A 23960-nucleotide genomic window follows, 5' to 3' on the forward strand; every position below is an offset into this window, starting at 1 on the left:
AAGTCTTATTAGGCAATGAAAAGAATATGTCCTTTTCCCTTCAGCAGGCCTATTTATATGCCTAAAATTAAACACATGCCTAATAATTAAGCATGATTAGGTTCCAATTACTTCATTTGTGCTTCTTTAGTACTTTTTTTCATTTCATTCTAGCTGCATCAAAATGTGAAAACCAGAGATGTGAATGGCTGAGATTGACTGCCACCCATTTCAGCCCACCCTGGAAAATGCAAGCTTTCTGTCATAAGCTGTCAGTAAAACTCATGCTTTCCAAACAAAGGTTCTGAGAACCGAGCTTACATGGCACCTTTAGATTTTACATTTTGTTTGACATCTACCGTTTGTGAGAAATGGCATTTTATAACCGCGTTCCATCCTGTCTGTCCCCATCACCACCACCCCCACCAAGCATAATTGCTTTTTGCTATAAATATCTGACAGTGCTACTGAAAAGTAATAGAGTGAGATTTAGAAAACTCTTTGTTGACTGCCTGATAGATTTCCCAGAGTCACAGAATGGGTCGTGTTGGAAGGGACCTTACAAATCACCTTGTTCAAACCCCCCGCCATGGGCAGGGACATCTTTCACTACAGCAGGTTGCTCCGAACTCCATCCAACCTGGCCTTGAACACTTTCAGGGATGGGGCATCCACAACCTCTTCAATCACCTTCAAAGACAAGAATTTTTTCCTAATATCCAAGCTAACCCCGCCCTCTGTCAGTTTAAAGCCATTTCCCTCTTGTCATGTAAGTGCAAGTCTTCTAGTGTTAGCGTTAAGGAGTTTCTTTTCTACCAAATAAAAATTAAAAAGGAAGGAGTAAACAATTTTTTACTAGTGGAGACCACAGTATGGCCAGGGAAGGAAAAAAAAAAAAAAATTCTTTTACTTACAGCACATTTGAAAAGTGAGCTTATCACATCAGGCAGCATGCTACATGCCTACAAGTTTCATCTCAGAGATTCAATATTAATGTTCTTTTTTACTGGTTCCTTACTTGAACATATCCTAAATTTTGTAGGTACAGTACATTTACTAAGCAAAGGAAAAAGAATCAGCTTTGCCCAGGTAAAGCTCATTATTTTCTGACTCAAATAGACATTAAAGAAGGAAATAACTGAGATGACACACTGTATTAGCAGCTGTGAAAAACAACTGTCAATGAACGTTCAGTTTACTGAGTGGACATTAAAAGTGTTCCAAAAATGGCCAATAATAACAACGGAGCGGCAAGCCTTGACAGCAGAAAAGCAAACCAATCGATCTAAAATGGCAGACACGGAAAGCAATCCAGTATTACAAAGGAACTTGAGCAAATCAAATAGACTTGATATAAAAGATAAAGATGATTCCAACACCAGTTATAATTTACAGGTATAATTCACATTATGTGTGTTATTCAAGGCACCAGAGACCTTCCAAATTAAAACTGCAGGACTGTCTTACTACATAAATTGTTCTGGTCAAATTAAAAGAGAAGATGAGGATTTAAGGAATTTTTTTTGCGCTACTCTTACCACTCAGCTACATCTGTAAACTGAGAACAAATCTAGGGAAGAGCTATCATGAAGACACAGCCTTAGAGAGCAAACCAAAATGCTTTTCCAAAAGCGTTATTTATAATTTTCTGCATGGAGCAAAAGGCCTGGTTTTCACAAAATGCCAAGGAGTGGAGGTTCACAAACAGCCAAAACTTGCCTGTTTGTGCCTTTGCAAAATTTCACCTACATAAAACATATTTTGCTAAACTCAGTGAAGAAAGGATCCCAGCCAGGAGGTCCCACCTTATCCCCAGGATCCTGGGAAATCACAAAGTCCTGAAGCAGCACTGGGATTGATGCATATCTAGCGATTTCTCACAGGATTACGCAAAGAGCGTAAAGAGGAGGAAACGCAATTTCAGAAACCGTGTCAAAGTTCAGGAACAGATCATTGCAACCACAGCCTGAGGAAAAACACATCCTTCCAACAGTACCCTGAAGTGGAAGTGACCCCCTTCCCCCAGGCTACTCCTTCACAGCTCAAACTTTGTTCCCTGCCTTGTATCCACACCCTGCCCCAGCAGCATCCTCAGATAGACTCCTGTGTTCCCAGCTCATCCAAGGCAGTGACTTACAGGAGGAACTAGCCCAGACGTGACAGTAACTTGCCTCTGAAGCACAGGGGACAGCTTGTACCTCTCAGAGCTGCCATTTCCTAACATCAAGAAGTAATTAATCTAAGCTGACTTCCATCATGGTGTGAACAGTTTGCCAACAGTTACCACATAATATTATGTTAGAAATTATACATGTTCACTACACTGGAGATGTGCCTAAGGCATTAACTGTAAATGGTATTTTTCAGCAGGGATGTGTTCGTGGGCATGCACACTGGAGCAAGAAAAGCCCCGACAGTCATGGATTGCACAACGGTTTCCATAAACAGAATTTTCTGTTGAGAGCTTTCCCCCTGCTGTACTAAAGTTTTCCATGTTTGGCCTTGGAAAAAAGCAAAATTGCTCTAAATACTTCAGGACTGAAAGAACTGCTCCCATCTCAAATCCATCACCAGGGAGAGAAACAGGAGTCTGATTTCACTGTGTTTGTTCTCATCCCAGATTTACTTCAACACATGGTACTTCCCCCCGTTTTCATCTTTAACTTTTGAATCCTCCATTCCGAAAATATTAACAGAGGTAAGGCTTATGCAGAGGGACAAATGTATCTGAGCAGCAGGAAGCCCTGTCAGTGCATAGAATCAGCTGGGACGTCTGGGGATGGAGGGCTCATCAACTGAACCTCGCAAAGTGTGGGTGTGGTAGGAAAAGCTGGGCATCAGCTTATGCCCTGCCTTTTGTATTTTGAAGCCTAGAAAGGCACTGAAAATCTGCAGCAGGCATTAAACTTCACAGTATGTAGATGTGCTAGTGAGAATAGAAGAGCAGCAGCAAAATTCCTAAGCATGTAAAGATCGTGGTGATCAGTCTAAATTACTATTAGCTAAATTTAGTGCACTGGATGAAATGCATTCACAGAACCAATTCCTGCCCTGCCTATTGCCTAAGCTGTTATTTCCTCAGGTAGTGCATAAACGCTATGATGGCACTTTAAGCAGCATGATTTCACACTGAGGCATTTCCAGAAGGCCTGTGAGGTATGAAGATCTATTGGGCTGTTTCAATTTGTTATGTTCAGGAGGCTTTCTCCAGAAAAAGCTCACGACATAAGGGAGATAAGCCCCAAGCAAGGGGAAGTTTCAGTCACATGCACGGAATAAAGTTTTCCCTTTACAATCTGACATTATCTGCTTAGGATGAAAGACAATCTATGCTATAATCTGTTTTAAGTATTAAGAAAAGAAAAGCCCAAGCACACACATTAAATTGCTATCAAGAGGAAAATCCATATTATACAGGTGACAGGTTTTTCTAACGAAGCATTTAAAAGAGCAAAGTATGGAAAATACCATGGGCCTGCCTCCAAATACTCGCAAAGAAGGTTAAGGAATATAATAGGCAAAAGAGGAAGAAATATTAGCACACAACAGCATAAGCTAAGGTGCAAAGCATGTTAATTAGTGTATTATAATGACTTCTGACAGTTTCACATAATGCCTTTTCATCAGCATACTGTTTCAATTACACATTCTCCACTTCCCACATTAAAACCAGCTTCACTATGATTTTTCACCTGCTGCTTCAGTATTAGGTTTAAGCCCCATGTCTTCCAAGAAAATAATCTTATTTTCCTAAAGTTACTCACTGATTCCTTCAAGAAACACGACGGAAAACATTCCTCTGCTTTGTGAAAGCATAAAAGGAAAAGGGAGGGAAATGCTATAATGCAGTCCACCCTGTTATCTCCAACACCATGATCCTCCATGCTGCACACAGCCCTTGGTTAGAAGCAAATCATGGAGCTCAGAGGTGAAGCACACTGCAACAGACACCTTAAACCTGGACTAACTTTCCCCAAATACTGAATAAATTATCTAAGAATGATAGATATACTGAGTTGGAAGAAGGCACCCAGAAGGAGCACAGAGAAGTCCAACTCCTGGCCCTGCACAAGATCATGAAACAGCTATTTCTGGGTTTTTTTTTTTTTCTCCACCATTTATTAAACATGGAATCAAACATTAAGACAAATGTCTAGAAGTCTGATCTACTAACAATTAAAAGATGGTTTGATATTTCATTACTAGTGACCAGATCAGGAAAAGCATGTACCTTCTATTTTTATAAACTAGTGCCTTGAGGAATCACAAATTAGAAAATCCAAAACGAACGCGCAGCGAGGTCTAAATCCTTCCCAAACTTTAAAATGCTGGATTCCTTCATTGTTATTGCCAAGGAAATGAGGCACAAGGAAGATGCAAGACTGCCTTGCTCCTCTGCTCGCAAGACCAAGCTGGGCACCGTGATGCCAAGCACAGAGGCTGCGTTCTGCAGGCAGAGCGTGAACGGATGGAAGGAGCACAACTCCGAGGCAGATCCCTACAGCCACACACAGGAGCAGGCTCTGACAGCAGAGCTGGGCCGTGATGAATGGGGCTCCTCCTACACACACCTCTGAGCTCACTCTGGGGAGAGGCAGGCGCAGGAGGACGAGGATTGCCTCCAGGAAACAATCTTTCCCATCCCAAGCCGCACAGGACGCACCCTATTCTCCAGTCATGGTATGGCTGGAAGAATTTTTTCCATGCACTCACAGATCACTCTGTTTCAACAAGTCTGGTACATTCTTCCTCCATCTACTGCTGAAAGGTGCCAGGAAACCTGTAAAGCAAGTTGGGATTTTTAGCAGTGGCTCTGCTACTCCACTAGTAGCTCTGGAGGTGCCCAGAGCCTGACAGGATTCGGTGTTTGGGGCACGGGCAGAGCAGTCACACGGGGTAAACAATCTTGGTCATTTAATGACAGTTTACTGTAAACACCTTCCATACGCCCACATTTTCAACCACCACTCTCTGCTCACTTGATGAAACAGCCACACAGTAAGAAAGCTCCTAACACAGAGCCGCAAAACAGAGACTCCTCCTTGAAATTCTCACGCAGCAACTCAATTATTCCTCTTCTTTTTACATCCCACTGAATTTTAGCAAGGAAAATGGCAGGGAGCTAAGAGGCAATGTTTTGGCCTAAATTCTGTATTTGTTCGAAGTTCTAAATCCCTCTTCTCCCTTCACCCTACAACATAATACTTTAAGCCCTCAATTCAAGCTCCTACAGCCAGGGTGACACTCCCAGGCAATGCAAATGCATACTTGGAGGCTGACAGCAGCATCTTCCATCAAGCAATGTGCCCCATAAAGCAGCTGCAACCTTTTCTTAAGGCATTTATTTGGATGCTTGCAGCAATCATAGACTGCCAGAATGAATTTTCAACCCGAGGCAACTTTAAGCAAGAGTCTCCAGGCTCCCCAGTGCCTTTTTGCCTTTTTATTTTTTTTTTTTATCTGAAGAACTATTTAATGGCCAGACTTTCCCATGTGCTTAGTACCCTGCACTCATTCTGCGACCTCTCTGAAAAGGCTCCTAGTAAGATCTTAAATCAGCACTGGAGTGCTTAGAATTAGTCTGTATTAACAGATTTAGGCAATGAAATTTTAAGCTACTGAAGCTTATTATTTTCATCCTCAAAATCTATTCATGTAAGCGCAGTCACCTTTTAATTCAGAGCAGAAGATTTGAGATTTAAATGTAGGTTCACTTTAAGTGAGTTTAGCACACAAAAAGTGACAGGAGTTAGAATACAGCTCTTTTGTGAGCTGAAAGAAAAGAAAAGAAAGAATAGAAGCAGCAAACAAATTACAAGACCTGTCAACCTTGTTAGATATTATGTTGAGAGCAGTAGGGATGAATGGGGACTTCCCACTTCTATGCCTATCACAAACAAATTAAAATATATGCATGGTTTTGAATAAGGTACTTAGGAAGTGACAGATAAGTCTTAGGAAGGCGCATTCGCTTTCCCTGCTGAGAAAATAACATATCTCAATAACACCACTTCCTTTCAAATTCCTCGGGACAACGAATCACAGAGGGCAATTTTAATTTATTTTGACTGTTTACTCTGTGTTGACAATTTGAATTGGTAGCTTCTGATACTCTGCTGCAGGAAGCAGTCTGAAACATGACAGCTCAGGCTGCAAGGAATTAATACCTTCAAAATTATACATCTCTTAACCAACTGTCTTTTTCCCCTCAGCTATTCCAGCCTTAATTTCAGCATTCCAACTTTGCATTTCTTTTGTTCAAAAGGACATCCCAGAATGTTATTCTTTCCATTATTTTGGAATTACACACATGCATCAAACATGCCTGGGAAAGCCCAGGAGAAAAAATGAGAAGAAAAAAAAGATTGTAAAATTATTTTGACTGTCAAGAAATTGCTGTCCTTCGGAAAGATCTGTGCTCGTTGACGTATTTGAGAATTTCCCTCTTTTTAGATTCCCCTTGTTTGAAGAGCATGACCATATGCTACAGTGCTGTCCCACAATATGGAAACAGATTTACATAGACAGCACATTTAACTCGACAGCAACCATTTTAACAGAAAGGGCACAAGCCAAGGTAAGAAAACCAACCTCTGATGCGTAAATATGTATTGTGACACTGCCACAACCTAACCAGTTATTGTCAAATGTCACAGGAAAACTTGCAAACTACATTAAGCTCCCCAAAAGGCTTTACAAGCAAAAATTCTCTGCCACATTCTCTTGTTCTGGTTGCTGAAACCTCGGAGGGCAAACTGAACTTTTTCCTCACAGAAAGCCTCAAACACAAGCACCATTCTGCCTCTCAAGCAAGAACTTTTTTTCTTTTTTAATTGTTCCGTTCCTTTCTCTAAGAAGAAAAAGTACACCCTACCATTAGCTTGCTATTGTCAAGTAATCTGAAACGTGCAGGGATGTAAAATTAAAGCTCTCACAAAACTGACATAAGCTTCAAAAATCATTCCACATCACTTGACGATTCCTGCTTCACTAAGTTTTATTGTTCTCCGGTCTAGTTAATCTTCTGATATGTAATGGTTATTGTTCTGAAGGCTTATACTTAAGCAGGAATGTGGGAATGGTTGTGTAGGTAACTCCAAAAACAATCCCATTGGGGTTAAAAAAAAAAAAAAAAAAAAAAAAAAGATTGATGCCAAAACTCGTCTCTTACAAAAGATAAAATGTAAATGCTCTGCAGAAGGTGAAAACAGCTCCTCAGGGAATTGTTAGGAACTGGGCAAAAGAGCAACGCAAACGTTTCGTTAGTCAAGTAGGAACTTGAAGGAGAAGAACTGGGAGTGCTCGTGAGAGCAGCACGGCTCCGCCAGCACGGGCAGCACCAGAGACACCACTGACCTTGCAGGCACACAGAACGCCAATAAAGTAAAAGGAAATAGATAAAAATCTCTGTGTATAAAGTATATGCCATTTTTATTCCTTAAAGGATTTAATAAATTCCACAAGTCTCCAGGAACATAAAGATAAGCTAGCTGCTCATGAAGGGCAAAGCGCTATCAGTTTTCAAACCAACTCCACTGAGTTTAGGAAGGACTTCAGGGAGAAATGGCATTTAATAACATCTCTGGCTGCTCCTAAAACACAGAGCTGCTACCTAAATGGGAGCCATAATTTAACCTTCTTCGCTGCAGAACACTGTTCTCGAGAAAACACTTCAAAATGAAGAAGGAAAGACAATTTACTTGTCTCTTTCTCAGCTTGTTTGTTAGGACCAAATTCTCCATACACTACAATCACATTCTGAATGCATTAAGCATGATGATACTCAGGAAAAAAACCCAGCAGTTTATATTAAAGATCCACCTTAATTTCTTTGATTTTCAAAATTTTTAATATAAGAAAATATGAAAATGTGAAGGGTGTTCAGCTGGAAGAGGAAATTAGGAAGATAAATATAACACAGCCTCTTTAACCCAAACATTTTCTTTAAAATAAATTCCACTTTCAAGCTTCATTTACAACCTCATTTGCACAGAGTTGCCAATCCTGATTAGCCCGAATGAACTCCCTAAACATGAAGGTGAAATCTCCCAGACAGTGATATAGCAGGAGATTAGAACACCTGCAGCCATCCAAGTGTGCTACAAGAGACTTGCTTTTTACTTGGAATTACCCTCAAATTAATACCTTCAAACATAAATGTACAAAAGAAGGGATCTCACAATCTGTGGTTAAACAGAAACTCCGCATTTTGAAGCTAAAGAAATGCATTTTGTTTGAGACGAAAAGCTAAGAGACAAAGAAGCCTCCCTAGCTTTCAAAAACAGTGAAATCCTTTTAAAAGGGAGAAAACATGATTTTTACCAAAGACAGTTTTAATAGGAACTTGTCATGAGTGATGTTACAGTAGTCAAGACAAAAAAATATTTGCTCAGTCCACCAGTGGAACACGATTCCCCAAGAAAACCCAAAACACAACCCTCTAGAAAGCCACAACTTCTTAAAAAAAACCAACCAACTGACAATTTTAAATATATTATGTATGGTGTGAGACTGATTGCAAATGAAAACTCAGGTCAGCAAGGTAAGAAATAAAGAAGGTAAGAAAGAAAGTTTTTCACACCCAGCAAATCATCACATGCCATCTATTCCAGCTGATTATGGCATTTATTTGGTCAAGTATTCACAAGTTAAATCTCCATGTGTTTAATCATAGTCTGGCCTGTTATAAAGCATTATGTCTTAAGACTTTATTTGATCAGAAGGCAAGCTTAGACTAGTTCTTGCAACTTTGAGAAATTGCAGTCAACCATTTCTCAATATCTGATAGGCAGGAAGAAGAAGAAATGAATTTTAAAATGGGTATGGTTTGATCATTGATACACAAGCCATGTTTCAAGAGCTGTGATTGGTAAAAATGAAGGAGGATTCCCTGAGAGTATGGCATGTAGCAAACCTCATGTCAGAAAAAAAGAAATGTCTATTATCCTCTTTATGCTTATATTAAAACAAGGTACATAACAGATGAAGAATAAAACAGCCATGAAAATACAACATCATAATACTGAGGAATCACTACTCTAAACGGCTGCACAAGAAAGTGCTGGAAAGATGAAGGAAAGCTTGAAGAAGTAGAAAAGTGCAGAGGTAGGAGAAGGATGATATACTTGCCAGGAGCAGCATGTAAAGAAGAAAGTGTAGTTAATTGTACACTGTTAATTGTAGCCCTGCCATTTCACCAGTTTGGAGGCTAAAGGTGCAACACATAATGGATGCTGGGCTTGGAGCCAAATCCCAGCTCCTGATGTTGAACATCCAGATACTGTAAGCCAATAGAAGTGCTTTTATAATTTAAAATACTGGCAGGTAAATACTTTGCTAGCCAAACATCAACAGCACATCCCCGCTACAATTTCTCCAATAAAACACTCACTAACTCAAATGAGCACTATCACTGGCTTGTATTAAGGAGGGCCTGAAGGTAAGAGTTGAAAGCAAAGCCCCCAAAGAAACACACTAAATTCCTCTGCCATAGGCTGGAACACATGTTTGACTGCTTGGATGATACGGAAAAGTGAGGAAAGCATGGGAGGGGAACAAACATATTTTGCACGTGAGGCTAAAAGGGGCACTACCAAGAGGCAACCACCTTGGAAGCACTTATTTTGGAGCAGGGCTCAGTGCCTGAAGTAACCTGCCCTGCCTAAAGCTCTCCCAGGTTTGAAGACACTGGAATTCACCTCCTAAAAACCAGGCAGCCGAGGAAAGCATTCATTCACCCCACAGGGGTACATCAAAATCTCAGAAAACAACACAAGACAGGGACTTAGCACACCTGCACCTAAAATGAACCACCATTTATTTAATAAAATAAAATTCTCACAAGGAAGCAGATTAGATGATGGGTTACAGAGCAATTGCTTATACAGTTCTGAGTCAAATCCAACACTGAATAGGAGTGACAGAAAATTATGACCAAATTATGCCAGCTCAATGGATTACTCAAACTGCTCTAATACCCTCAGTTTGTCGTCATTGGGTATCACTTCGACACAAAAGTCACTTCCACACTCGGAATTAAATCAAAGAATACTTTTAAAGCACAGAATAGTCCAAAAACTGAATGTTCCTCTCTTATTAAAAACCAGCCTAAATAAGATTTGGAATCTTTCTCCGTCCCATTGTTGTTATGCCAGTCCATGTGTCTAGTGCGGGTTACTCACATGGAGAGGTATTGTTTTATTTTAAACAAGCACTTAAATCCTGCATCCCTGCAGGCATGAGGGTGACTCTGAGCTGTTTGGGAGGAGCAGTGGAATGAGCTCTGAAGCTACAATTTCTTCATGTGCTACAGCCCAATGCAGCACGACAACACGTGAAAAAGGCAAGAGCCCCCCAGTTCTTTTGTATATGAGGCGAGGGTTTGTTCCACCTTAGAGGATTTCCTTTCAGAAATGCTCTGCCTGCCACACAGGGGATTTACTCATTCGTGTTGACTCACTTCTGATTCATGGTCTTTGGGCCTCTAAAATATTGTTACTAAAATAAAGACCAAAGAAGTCTTTTCCCATTTTCAGCCTCACCCTCTGTGTACGGTCACAAGGGATTCTCTGACCCATGAACTAACTGCTCTTTTTGACACAACCAGCTGGTAGGAAAGCTAAATAAAGCATTGTCTCAGATGAACAACAGAGAGACAGGGAACAAAAAAAAAAAAAAAAATTAGTGTGGTTTTAGAGATCTTAAAGTGTTACAAGCTACATTAGGTGGACAAAAAGTATCTGGGGAACGTAGAGAGAACTCCAGGTACTCCAACTGAAGAATTAAAAGTTGCATACAGAAAGAGGACTCATGGATGTGTAGGTGCAAAAGGACATCCACGTATCTGAAAGACTCAGAGACCTCCATTGGCCATCTTCTGCCTCTTCTCTGATGCCTCTGAATTCCCCATGGTGGGAAACCTGTCTAGTACAAGTTTTATTACTTGCACCCTAATTATTCCCAAGCTAACATAGTGGTAGTCCCTAAGCAAGACAGGTAATAAATATTCTTGAGCAATAAATCACAACACGATGGGAGTTTTATGTCCTGTAGAAAACAAGCACACAGCAGGGATCAGGCAGTTCTGGAGCCAGTGATAGAAGGGGATGTTTGGCCCTTCCTCTGGCTAGGGCCAAACATTCAAAGGCAAAACTCGCTCTCAGAAATTGTCTTTCTTTGCCAAGCCTAAGACTGTGATTTACAGTGACCTTTTTTGCATATTTGTCCTGTTCAGCTTTCTAAAGTGAAAGAAATCCAACAATATCCACAGCTTCCCAGTCAATTTGGTATCAACTTCACCTTCATCTTCTAATAAACAGGGCTGTACTGCAACAAACTTATTTTAAATGAAGTCTTTCCTGGGACCATTTCTACTTCATCTTGTAGGGGGGAAAAAAAAAAATGTTTTAAACAAGATTACACCTCTGACAGGATTACACCTGACAAAAATGTAGTATTTTACGTGAGTGAATTGTGATTTTCAAAATTGCAAGCCTTCAGAGTGTATTACATGACATTATTTTGCATCCATGACACCTCTCAGAGTCTCAGGGGGGTTTTTTTTCCCCCCCTCTGTGTCACATATGAATACACGTGGAGCTTCCCTAATTCTGTTGGAGGAATAAAATTGAATAATGCAGCTGTTAAAATAAAAACACTTCAATAGAATCTGTTGTCTTCATGGGTACTTCAAAGAGTTTGTAGCCTTGTCTCGATGACCTGCTGTTTACAGCTCATGAAGACTATGAGATATTTAAACAATATTCTTATTGTATTCTTACTTTCTCAAAACCAACCCACGTGTTTTAATTCCAATGAAAACATTGTATAAAATTACACTGAAAGCATAGTGAGAAAGTTGAAATTAAAAAAAAAGGATCCAAACAGACATAGATATAATCAGATATCAAAGGGGTTATTTTTAGTGTTGCAAAGCATTTCACATCTATGTATTTATTTATTTATGAGCCTTGGAAAGCTACCAGCTATTTTTATCGAAAAACTAAATAGGAAGCATTCTTAGAAGAGCGCAGCGATGCTCCAACACATTGTCATGTTGAAATATTAAGCTGGTCAGACATTTCTCTGTCCATGTCTCTGATATATCACTAGGAAATACAAGAAATTCAGACCACTGTGTTAAAGGAAATTCAGTGTAACTCCCTTTCCCAAGGAGCCAGAAGAGAGATTCATATCATGACAAATAGCTAAGCAAGAGTATGTAAGAAGATGTAATTCAAAGTTGGTGACAGTTGCTTAATTAATAATTTCTTCTAGCTTCTTACTGCATAAATTATATTACACAAATTATACTCACCTACAAACCAACACATGACAGGCAGAAACAGCCATAAAAAGTTTATGCTGAGAGTATCAGATCTTTCATGCATACAGTTTCCTCCTAAACCTGGTCCTAGAACTATTATCCGTCCCTTGGAGTACTGCTGAGTATTTTAAGTCACAGCTTGGGTTTTCTGTTAACATTTAAAGACATCCAGAAAAGTCTAAACCCCAGAGCAAAGTGACTGCTGTGCCCTGCAGATGGTGGATTTAAAAACTCCTCTGTATTTCCAGCAGTGAAACTTCAGTCCCAGTCCAGCAAGCTGAGAACCCTGTGCTGCAACCATTAAAAACTTCTCCAAGCAGTCTGTAAATGGCCAAAATTGAACCATGCACGGAATCTATTTCTGATTATCAGCTAATAATCTAAAATTTATTGCCATCTATTCAGAGGAGAATAGGAACACAACACTTGCAAGCCGTGCAGTGGTGTAAATAACCTGCAACCCTGACCAGCTTGCACAGAGCTACAGATACACAGTAATGTAAATGTGTCCCCTCTATCACTTGCTTTGGCTTTTTTTTATGTTTGAAAAAGGTAAAAATAAAACAAAACAATGATGACAACTCAAGAATCTCATAATTGAAAACTCACAAATACCAAAAAAGGATGATATCTATCTGAGAATTATAAGAAATGAAAAAACATCCCCAGAGTATGGTTTTCAACTTGCATGACGAGTCAAGGAAAACTTCAAGAAAAATAATCTGTGTGAAGGCAGTATTAAGAAAAGGAGAACACTATCAGAAATCTAAAATAAAGGGAGAAATAATTTCCAGTGTTGAACAGCATCAACAACAAAAATCCACGTGAATTTGATCCCCATACTTGAAGGCAAAACATCCTGGATGATGTTTTCTGTTTTCACCAGTAGTGAAACAACATCTCCAATGTGCAAAACAACACCAATTTCACTTCTTTTTACTATCTGATTAATCCGTATTTAGATTCCTTCCCACAACAATTAAAACATTATTTATACCCCGTAGCCTCACATCTGCTGTTTCCTTACTAAAGAGAAATGTTTCAAATGCTTGACCTTAGTTTTCACCAAAAAAACCCCCTAAGTACATAGATCAAAACATTGTTACGTGGAACAGCCTCAAAATTCCTCTGCTGGGCGAACAAAGATCTTTTTAAAAACCATTTTACATAACCTTCTCATCCTCTCCACTTAAGCCTGGTCTAAAGCAATTACATTACAGATAAAGAACTCACAAAGCAGTCCTGCTTTTTGTCTGTCTTATTCCTTCAAAAGACAATCAGAAAAAAAACCAAAACCAAATTAGCAGCTTTAAATCTCAGCTGCGAGATTCGTTGAGTGAAGGAGAATTCAAAAAAAAAAAAAAAATCACAGCACCTTTCAGATTCAAATTATTCCTTCTGCTTTGTTTCAAAATAGTAGAAAGAAAATCCTTAATTTATTACTTATGATCTGATTACTTCCATTTGCAAATAATTCGTCATATTTTTGGCTGCGTAATGTGCAGTTTCAGCACAAAAAGGAATCCTATTCTTCACTCTCAAGAAAGAAAATTAGGCTGTACTGCTTTAAAACATTCCAGCTACAATCATATAATTATTATTAATCTGAAGAAATGATATGAAGGTAATGACCTCTGAGGGGCTCCAATTTTAAACCTTTTTTGCTCCCCTGGGGAAATGGGAGGATCAGCAGTTAGCGTTCTAATTCGAGCCCCAAGCCTGTGCCAACACACTTTATAAACTAAATCCAGGTTTGGGAGACAGGCTGCATATTTTTCAGAGACTGAACCAGCATAAATCACAAAGTGCCAACACACTATGAGGTTAATGTTGTGTTTTACTACAGTAAGCAATTTCTATCACCATTTAAAATGAGACAAGCGAAATTCAGGCAGACAAAAATCTCATGCATCAAAGATTAATTTTCAAGTACTGAGCATTGGCTTTGGCTGCTGAGGGAACATATTAGAGTGGGAGCAGCAACCGCTGCACTTAAAGGAGTATAAATACCTCCATTCTAACCCCTTCTCCTTGTCAGCTGACTGTAGTGATGGGAATTTTGTTTGTTTTTCTGCCATGCATTAGACCTTTTTCTTCTTTTTTTATTATTATTTGAGTAAAAAGGACCAGCTATATTCAAGCATGGAGGAAATAAAATGTATTAGCCTTAAGGGGCACGACGCCCTGCTCCAGGGCCAGCATACCTGAGGAATGACTCTGCCCCACCAGTGTGGAGAGGCATATTCCAGCAAGTTATTTTGCACCTAATTAAGAGACATTTTAAATAGTAACTTGTGCATAAATTAAGCACCGGGAAAGTGTTTACACCTCGTAACTCACTCCCTGTTCCATCGAGGGGGTTTCCAGACGGTGCTGGAGGCTGATGCCGAACAACTGGGGTAAACAATGCGGGCTGCTGTCCCCAACACAGCACCCTGGAAACTCAGGTCTGTGACTGCTTTCAGGAGCAACTGAGCATCAAACCTTTGCAGAAAATGTAGCTGTCCAGAATTACAGAGATAAGGCGAGGGAGGGAAATCCATGGCATCAGGTTTCTGCTACAGGATATTAATGCACACATTATATGCCAATGATGGGCCCAATTACTGAGCAAATGGCTCAGGGCTCCTCTGAATTTCTCAGCACCCACTGCTGTCCTGGAGTTCAGCATTCAGTGACCAGATTGTAACAAGTGGAGCCCAGAAGAGGAGGATCTAGATTCAGCAGCGAGGATCGATAGTAAAACATTTCCTTTAGCCAACACGCGTACATTTGTAACCAAACAATTAGATGTGAAATGACAGCTTCCAGCAGTGCATGCCATGAGTTAACCACAGCATGACACTGCACAGAACACTAACAAGCACATGCTTGGGTCCATTCACAAATTAAATTTTAAAGAATCTATCCTATTAAAAAAAAAAGTTTATGAGCTAGGCTCAAATCCAAGGACAAAAGACCATATACTCTTGTGACGGAAGATTCTTGCTGATTCATAACCTCTGGTAGCTACAGCACTTTTCCCTTTTCTTCCCAAGCTGATGGCAGACCTTGCACAGACTTGGAAGAGAAGGAGATGTTTGAACTTGTTGCGGTGAAGTCGATACATGCATTCCCCATCATCCCCAGGAGCCCTAACTTCTCCTTCTTGTATGGGTGTGGGGATGTACATAAGGAAGAGACAAAGCCATAAAGCTTTACAATAAAACCCTCTCTAAAATCAGAGGAGGTTTTAGGCCCAAAGAAGTAACCATTAATACTTCCCTTCCAACACATTAACAGTGCTGGCAGGTATGTGAGTGTTCATGGTGAATACAGCAGGTCATTAGGATGACTGGAGCCAATTAGATCAAATTAAAACACAATAAGGACACGACTGCACTTACTTTCAAAATGGTCATAAAATGCGCAATATGATCTAATAAAAAAAAAGTTTGAAACCCAGAAACCACGCAGAAGAAAGACACAAATATGTGGTAAGTGGTTTTGTTAACTATAAAGAAAGCCCTTCCCAAAGGAATCTGAAAATGAAAAATATCTCCCAAGAAAAAGGGGTCTTGGACCTTTGTTTAGTATTAACTTGCTTTGCTTAATTTTCAAATTGGTTTTTAATATACCGGCAATGATAATGATTTAAAGGGATGGCAAAGAGCTGCTGCAGGAACTCCCTGAGTTTTTCCAGCTACATGTTGCTTATCCCAGGAGGTGTCATGCAGTTTGGGCACGTGGCTGACAATAATACAAAGCCACTCAACTAAGATAAAGAGTAGAAATACATCCCTGCTGGAAAACCATCCTAACTTTTATGAGTTTATATGCTATTAATGATTGTGTCACCTGTGGGTTTGAATTTTCATCAAACATCAGTCAATTATGCATCAGTTGTGGGAGGAGATCATGGACCTTGACCAACTGAGAGTTAGTAGCAAAGTCAGTTGTCTCTAAGCAATCTTGTCTTGTCCACACATTGTTCACTTTTACACCTTCCTTTCCAATTCCCAGACTTACCTTTTACCAGAATAAACAGGGAGGTAGCAAATTGAACAACCAACAGAAGCATGCAGAGGAAAGCAACTCTTCAAACCTCAAATATCAGAAATTTAGAATAATTTGAAAGAAAACTTGCGTATTATTTTATAAACAAGGTAACAAAAATAAGTAAACAGATTTCTTTGTGGAATCCTGGAAATCTAAAAAATATCCTGGAACGTTATGCCCCGTTCTCCCAACTGGTCAGTTTAGTAGTGCAGTGGAGTTTTGGAGTCCCATTTCTGCATAAATCAACCTTTTAATTATAGCTCTGCAACTGATCTCCAAGAAAATGAGGAGAGATTTAAAAATCAGCACCATTACAGCCTTACTTTAAAATAATACTCTGCAAATATTCATCTTTTAAAGACTGGAAATTATATCTATATAACAGCAGCAAACTTTCTAATCTCTGCTTTTTAATCTCCACTTTTTAATCTGATTAGACAAATTTAAAAGCTCATTCCTCCTACTGTGTTTAATACTAGTACTTCTGCTAACTACTTATTTCACAGCAGGAACTGTCTCTGAGAGCACATTCACATTATTCCTCCAGGCTGATCTTGGACCAGAAGACTTGCTATATATGCTATTTACTCAGGGACAGTGCTTAAAGCACTAAAAATGTCAAGCAAACAGAAAAAAATTATTCTAAATATTATAGATTTATTATGAACATAAACCATTGTATTAGAAACTGTCTAGCAATGTGTCTCCACCAAAAGTCCACACCTTTCAGATTTACTGATAGTTGGCTCTATCCCATATTAGAGGCTGTAAGATTTTATTTTCCTAGGTTTAGGGGTTTTATTATCAGACATTTTTCAGAAAAAAAGAAAGAAATTGTTACAAGACTTGGTAACAACAGAAAAGTAGTCTGGGGGTCCTTTCCTGCCTAGGTCAGGGTACCACATACCTGTGCTGGTTTTCAATTGTTTTTAGGCCTGATAAATACCAGGCAGAATGAGACTCTATTTTCTAATGTGTCCTGAGAGGGTTTTTTCGGTTTGGTTTTCTTTTTTTTTTTTTTTTTTTTTTTAATAGTGAACCTCTGCAAGCAGATAACAATTCACAAAGCTGTTATGGACCCCTCGTTCCAGCCATAAACACAATTTACATCCAGGCCACTTTCTGCCAGTAGAGCCAACTGAGACTATTAATCAAATCAGAAAGAAAACAAGCATTTGCAGAGCTTTAAACAGACACTGTTCATCTGTTATTTAAAGCATGTCAGTATCAGAGTACTGCTCAATGTTTGAATCAGCTCTACAATATTTAGAATGAACTGTTCTCAAAAGGAACAACAATATGAAGTACCTAGTTTCTCTTAATGCTGTACCAGAACAATAATCAATTATGGAACTTATCTCAAAGCAAAAGGCACTGCCTTTTTCAGCCCTCCAGAGCACTGTGGAAATTTGGGTGCCTGCACAGGTGTTTGCTGAAAAACAACAATAAATGACATCAGCCAAATTACGCATTCAGCAAATAACTTGGTTGGCATTTGGGGGGGTCTTTGTGTAGGCTTTTGCAGCACAGGAGGCAGATGGTGATTACACTGATTTCTGTAAAAGTATACTGAATGTTACATTAACTGGTAATTAGAAAACTCTATTTGACTTCCCTTCTATTTTCAGACAGAATACTTTTGGGCATAAAAGAGCGCATTATCTTCAAAAGTTCACAGAAAATACGTCCAGGTCACAGACATGGTCTGTTCACATTGTCACAAGAAAGAGCTGAGAAAAACGATGAACTACTTTATGTATTCTCTCCCTGAACATTTGCTGTTACTTGTGTATTTCACAAATGGATTTCTGACTCAGCTGCACTAAGAACAAATCACAGAAAGCCAGCCTATACCCTAAACCTTTGCATTTTTCAATCAGATATTATTTTTCAATTTTTCCGCTACGAAGACGTTATTTGCCAGACCTGTTCTCATTTAACCTAAGTAAATACAGCAATGTAATCGATAAAAATACAACAGATCATAAAAGAGATGGCCACTGTGGTTTTTATTTACCAACTACTACCTTCCTAACAAAGCACACCTTCCCTTCAGTGCCAAACTTAACCCCAGCTTCCTCCAAATCATTTATAAAACAAAGCAATATGCTGCATGATCTTTGAAAAGTTCATACAGCACACTCACACCGCTGCTGTCCCAGAGCAGCTTTGCTGAATTCAAAAACTCTTTCCAAGCAAAGCATTTCAGGATCAAGAACTTGAAATGGGAAAATCCCAGAGGCAGGAAATAAAACTGCAACACTTTAGAATTCTGTTAAACAACGAAAAAAACCTCCGCCCCAAACCAACAATTTATCATGCTAAGGAATGCATTTTTACATTTACTATAATTGTTTGTCCAACTACAGCCACAAGAAGAACAGAGGCAACAGAATAAAGAGTTCCCTACTCAAAAAAAAGAGTTAATTGACTACTGTAGTTGGTCTTCTCTACACCAACAGATCAATGAAAAGCTAACTGCTTGTGAAAGTTGGAAAATTGCTGGCACACAACCTTGCCTCACAGCAGATCTGGACAGCAGAGTCTGGACCTCTTGTCATGGTGCTGCTTTCCTCACAAAAATCAAATGCAAAATAGTTCCCACAGTTAAACTGTCATAATTTTAAGACAAAGTGACAGAGTGACAAAAGAAAACCAGTAGCTTTACAGCTCTCTAAAACATGAAACCAGTCTTGACTGCTTGATCACTTTCAGATGAATGTTTTAAATGATACAATAAATTAATGAGCCTACAACCTAAACCTTGTAAAGGCAAAAGTAAAAGAAAACAAGAGTTGGTGAGAACACAAATACATTTTAAGGGAAAAAAGCTAAGAAATCAAGAGTTTTTCATTCTCAGCCTCTGCATGTAAATTGTATGTTTGCCTCCCTGTCTGTGCCTGTTAAAGGTATCCTTTCTGCCTCTCTTGTCAATGCACGATCAAATACAAACAGACATGGCTTTGATGCAATTTCAGTTCCTAAGAATACTGATTAGGAAAAATATTGGCTTTTCCCCATGCCTAGCTGCAGGTTTTGTTTCCAACTTCAAGTGATAATAGGTTCCTTCATTGTTTTGGTTATTATTCCTACACAAAGAACTAAGATTTTCCTGTAGCCTTCAAACAGGATCCTGTTTTTCAAACCTAACTTAAGCAACCCCTGAAACTGCTTCAAGATTCAAAGGGAGGTCACACCTCAAACATGACCCTTCCTCTTTCTAACACACATCAGTTGCCTTCATGCTCTGTATTTCATTTCTATCACTAAAATACATGGGAGGAATCATGCACCTACCGATGAGCAGCTTTTCTGTCCCTCCAGAGATACTTTTTAGCTAAAGGGGAAGAATTAAACATTGACCGTTCCCTGCAAAGTAAATTATGAGGAGTCATCCAACAACCCCATCTATCCCTTTTATGGGAATCTGGAGAAGATCTGGGCCATATACAAACCCACCCTAACTACCACACTGAATCTTCCTCAACAATTTCCCTGACCTCTAGTCAAATTAGACTTTTGTAAATGGCCCTTACCATTTGGTAAAACTATGTATAAAACATACCAAAGTTTTCCTGCACATAGAAATTACGACTGTCAAGGAAATAATTGGAAGATCTCATCATCATCACCGAAAGGAAAAAAAAAAAAAAAAAAAAAAAGACTGGGAAAACAATTTTCATATCTTGCTAAGACATTAAGGGCTACAGGAGCCTAGAGAGATACCTGCTACTCCAGCCAGCATTTGCTTTTACATGACAGTTAAGAGTGATCTAAATATTTTTGAATGAGCTATGTTCCTGCTGCAGCCTGCCTATCAAAATAAATAAATGAATAAATAGATAAAAAGGAGAGCTTGAATTCTAGTTATATGGAGCTTGCAATGCTTTCCTGGCCTTTGTACCTTCATGTTTTAAATACTATTCCGTAAGATCCCAATTTGCAAAGATTTCCTACTTCATATTCTCACATAATAGACTGGCCGACCAATGTGCTGTCAACGTGTTAGTGTTTTCCAAGACAAGCTCAGCATCTACACTACACAGTCAAATAACCATCTTCCTGTTTGAAATAGGAGGAAAATTTTCGACAATTCCACTTTAAAAGCGCAAAAACATTCCAGCACCTAGCTAAACTCTGTCGAAAGCTAAAGTGTGACAGATGCCTTCACAGTAATTGCCAATCAGACACTACGTAGCAGCTGAAAACACAATACATCACTTTGATCTCCTGGGCCCTCAAAAGTATTCACAATCAAGCAATCTGCATGAGGAACATCAAATATGCAACATTTCCAAAAACTGTCTCCGCGGAAGTTAAATATGATAATGTATATTTTGTTCATATTTCATAGAGCATTTCCAATCCTTTATTATGCATATGAAAGGATGGGTTTTAGCTTGCAAAAAGTAAACATGAAAGATGCTTTATATTTTGGAGACATGCAAGTTTCCATCGGATAACATAGGTGAAATAATCCTTTAGAAATGCCTGAATTGCTTTGAGGGGAAGACATTATTACAGAACATGCTTAATTAAGTCCCACTGCTAATTTCGTAAAATGAATACCCTGTTGAATTAGACTGCGGGGAAACGAACCGTGCACACCAGCAACACACGCTGGAAACAAAAGCGCTGAGGAAAAGGCTTGACTTACATTTTGCAGGTAGGTCGTATCCACAGGTAATTTTGGCCTGTCCGGTCTCACAGCCGCTCAGGTTACGACACTCGGCAACTAAGCAGGGCCCGGCAGCTCGGTGTATGCAGCCATCCACTACAAAACAAACCCAGAGCCAGGGATTTAGGAAAAACCGCTTTTTATGGTGCCTTTGATGCCTTGGGAAGGCTGACCTGGAATAGAGACTGGGCAGAGCTAGAGAATAAGGTAGGTATTTATTGAAAGGTGTTTAGGATACACCTCGGGCAGGACAAGAGCTTGGCCAGGGCTGCACCCAAGGTGGACCCAAAATTGTCAACCGGTCACGAGATCCCACGTTTTTATAAGTTTTGGTCCATTTGCATATTGGGGTTTGATTGTCTAATTACAGCTCCAGATTACAAAGTCCAATCCTTCTTGTTCCTCCCTTCAGTCCACCCTTGTTTGTGCTTTTGGGCATGAAAACCTGTAACAAGTTTTCCTTGGTCTCCAGCAGGAGAAGGATTTGTTTTGTCTACCCACTCTGTGAAGAGTCAAAAGACCAACTGATCTTTAAGTTAATCCCTAAATATATACAATTCTTTCTTCTGACAGAATTAGTCAAAACCTAATTAGAATTAGCAAAAACCTAATGTTTAGCCAACTTCTGCTAATTGAAAAGCAAACATCTAGAAAATGCAAAGTAGAATAAAAGTTCCAGTATTAGAAAAGGACCTTATTGAAGGCTCTAAGAAATTCTCACTATGAATTATGAAAACAAACTTTGATCTCCATCTAAATTGACGAACTCTCTTTTACAACATACCTCTAATACCTCTACAACTGTGGAGGTCATTTAACATCACCATGCTACTAATTCCTTATAGAAAGATTCCAAGAAAAAATGCTTATTGATTTGAAATATAAAAAATACCTACTTTCGAGCTTTTTTATTTTTTCCATTAAAAAAAAATGGCATTATTCATGCAATATTTTGGAGTTAATTAAAAAATAATTACTAAAGGATGCAATTGCAGCTAAGTATGCAAGAAAATTAGTAGAGTGCATAGATCTTATTACCCTCAGGAGCCAGGAAAAGAATAAAACAAGGCTGCTGGCACAGCAATTCTGCCCTCTCAACATGCAATCCAAGAAATCATTAACTGTAATTATAGCAAAAAAGTTTGAGAAAAAGGATAGAAAATTATAAAGGAAGTAGCGTATGCATGAACATGTTAACTAACTAGAGTAAAGCCCTAATTCAGCAGTAGCTATGGAGTTCAACTAGAAGAAAATCTTCACATAAACTACAACATCAACTCAAAAAGTAAAATAAGCTCAAATAAAAAGGCAAAACAAATACTTATGGAGATAAGAAAAGAAGAGTCTGTATGAACATCACTTAAGATTTATTTCAGATTCAACTAGTTCAAACTGAGAGCTGTGCCTGGCAGCATGTTTGAAGCAATTAAACCAGAACAGGTTTGGAAAGCCAAGGGGGGGGACAGGTTTTCAAGAGATTTCCATCACCTGGTCACAGCAGGAGCTGCAGAGCTTTCTACAGGCTCACATTTGGCAACCCATGGCACCCAGTGTCCTCACTGCTCCCTCATCCCAAGATGGGCCTGGGAGCTGCAGTGGAAACAACAGCAGTCCTTTCTACCTTAAGGCCATATCTGGTTTTATCAGGTGTTATCTCCTGAAGTCAGGCATCCCCAAGTGAGGAGGCAGATGACATCTTCTAGTGGATGAAACTGTCTTCTGCTAAGTGTTAAAAGCCCGACTGTCCCTTGTGAGCAGTTCTATACCCCAGTCCATATTCAGGTGACACGGTGAAATTGGATAAGCAGTTCCTTGCAACACTCCATGCCCATCCTGAATGCATGGTCACAGATTTTCAAAATGGTTTTCGTAGTACTCTATGTTAAAAAAAGATAACTACAGAATCATGTGATAGTGCACTTTCAATGAAATTGTCTAAAATTGTTTATTGAAAAGACCACGGATGCCAAGCCACCTGTAAGCACATTGCACATGCTCTGTGCCAAGACACCAAGGCTTCTTATTCTTCTTCAGCTGAACTTCTGTTTTTACCTTACCCAAAATCTCTGCTCAACAGACTCCAAGATGCTAATGCAAGAATAATATTTTGTAACATTGAGGGGAAGAAAGAATGTTTGAAATCTATCCTGTGCTCATAGTACTCAATTTAATTGTTTTAACCTAATTACTAAATACCTTTCCAAACCAAGCAGGATAAGTAAACCAGCAAGCATTGAAACCTATTTTTATAAGCAGCACCACCACAATCTTTACCAACCTTAGTACCTCCTGAGACACCCACAAAAAAACAGCACAGATGCTTAGGACTAGCACTTCTTCCATGATTCTTTACAGGGAAAGGAGTCCTTAGGAATAATGGACAAGGACTCAAGTCCATGCAAGGATTCGCTTGGTGGCCGACGAATCATTTCCACCCCTGAGATTCTCTCTGTCCCCACCAGTTCAGCAGTCTCACACTTTGAGCAGTGCCTGTACAAGGCTCAGCTACTCTCTCAATTGTATAAACTCTCTCAAATGCTCAACTACTCTCTCAACTGCATAAACCAACCTCCTCTTCCTCAGACTCCACGGAGCCAAACAACAGGACCTGCAGACAGAAACCATCGCCTCTGCCAGCAAAGTGGAAGCACGGGTTTGCCACTCCTAAACCCGTGATGGATTAAAACTCCCAATACCAGCATTCCAGGTGTCAGAGCAGCTGTGATCACGCAGGAGGTCCCAGCTCCCCTCTATAACCCCTCTCATGTTGGAAGGGTGCTCTGGATGCAAATACAGCTAAGATAAAGATGGTCTATCTGTAGTTTCCTGGAGATGGTTCCACACGTCTGTGTCCAGCCTTTATAAGCAAAGAAGCTCCAGAAGGATGAAAGAATAATTGAAAAAAATTGAATTCTTAACAGAGAAAAATCAATTCTATCA

General features: G+C 39.4%; 1 protein-coding gene across 2 annotated transcripts in view; it reads right to left on the minus strand.

Moving 5' to 3' along the window:
* MACROD2 (mono-ADP ribosylhydrolase 2) overlaps positions 1 to 23960 on the minus strand; it is an 843060-nt gene that overhangs the window by 563343 nt on the left and 255757 nt on the right. For both annotated transcript variants that reach the window (XM_058419895.1, XM_040059164.2), the window contains exon 5: positions 21000 to 21116. In XM_058419895.1, coding sequence (XP_058275878.1) covers positions 21000 to 21116 — 117 coding nt within the window. The remainder of the gene's footprint in view (positions 1 to 20999; positions 21117 to 23960) is intronic.

The sequence above is a fragment of the Hirundo rustica genome, chromosome 3, assembly GCF_015227805.2.
Source record: "Hirundo rustica isolate bHirRus1 chromosome 3, bHirRus1.pri.v3, whole genome shotgun sequence".
In the NCBI taxonomy this organism is placed as follows: Eukaryota; Metazoa; Chordata; class Aves; order Passeriformes; family Hirundinidae; genus Hirundo; species Hirundo rustica.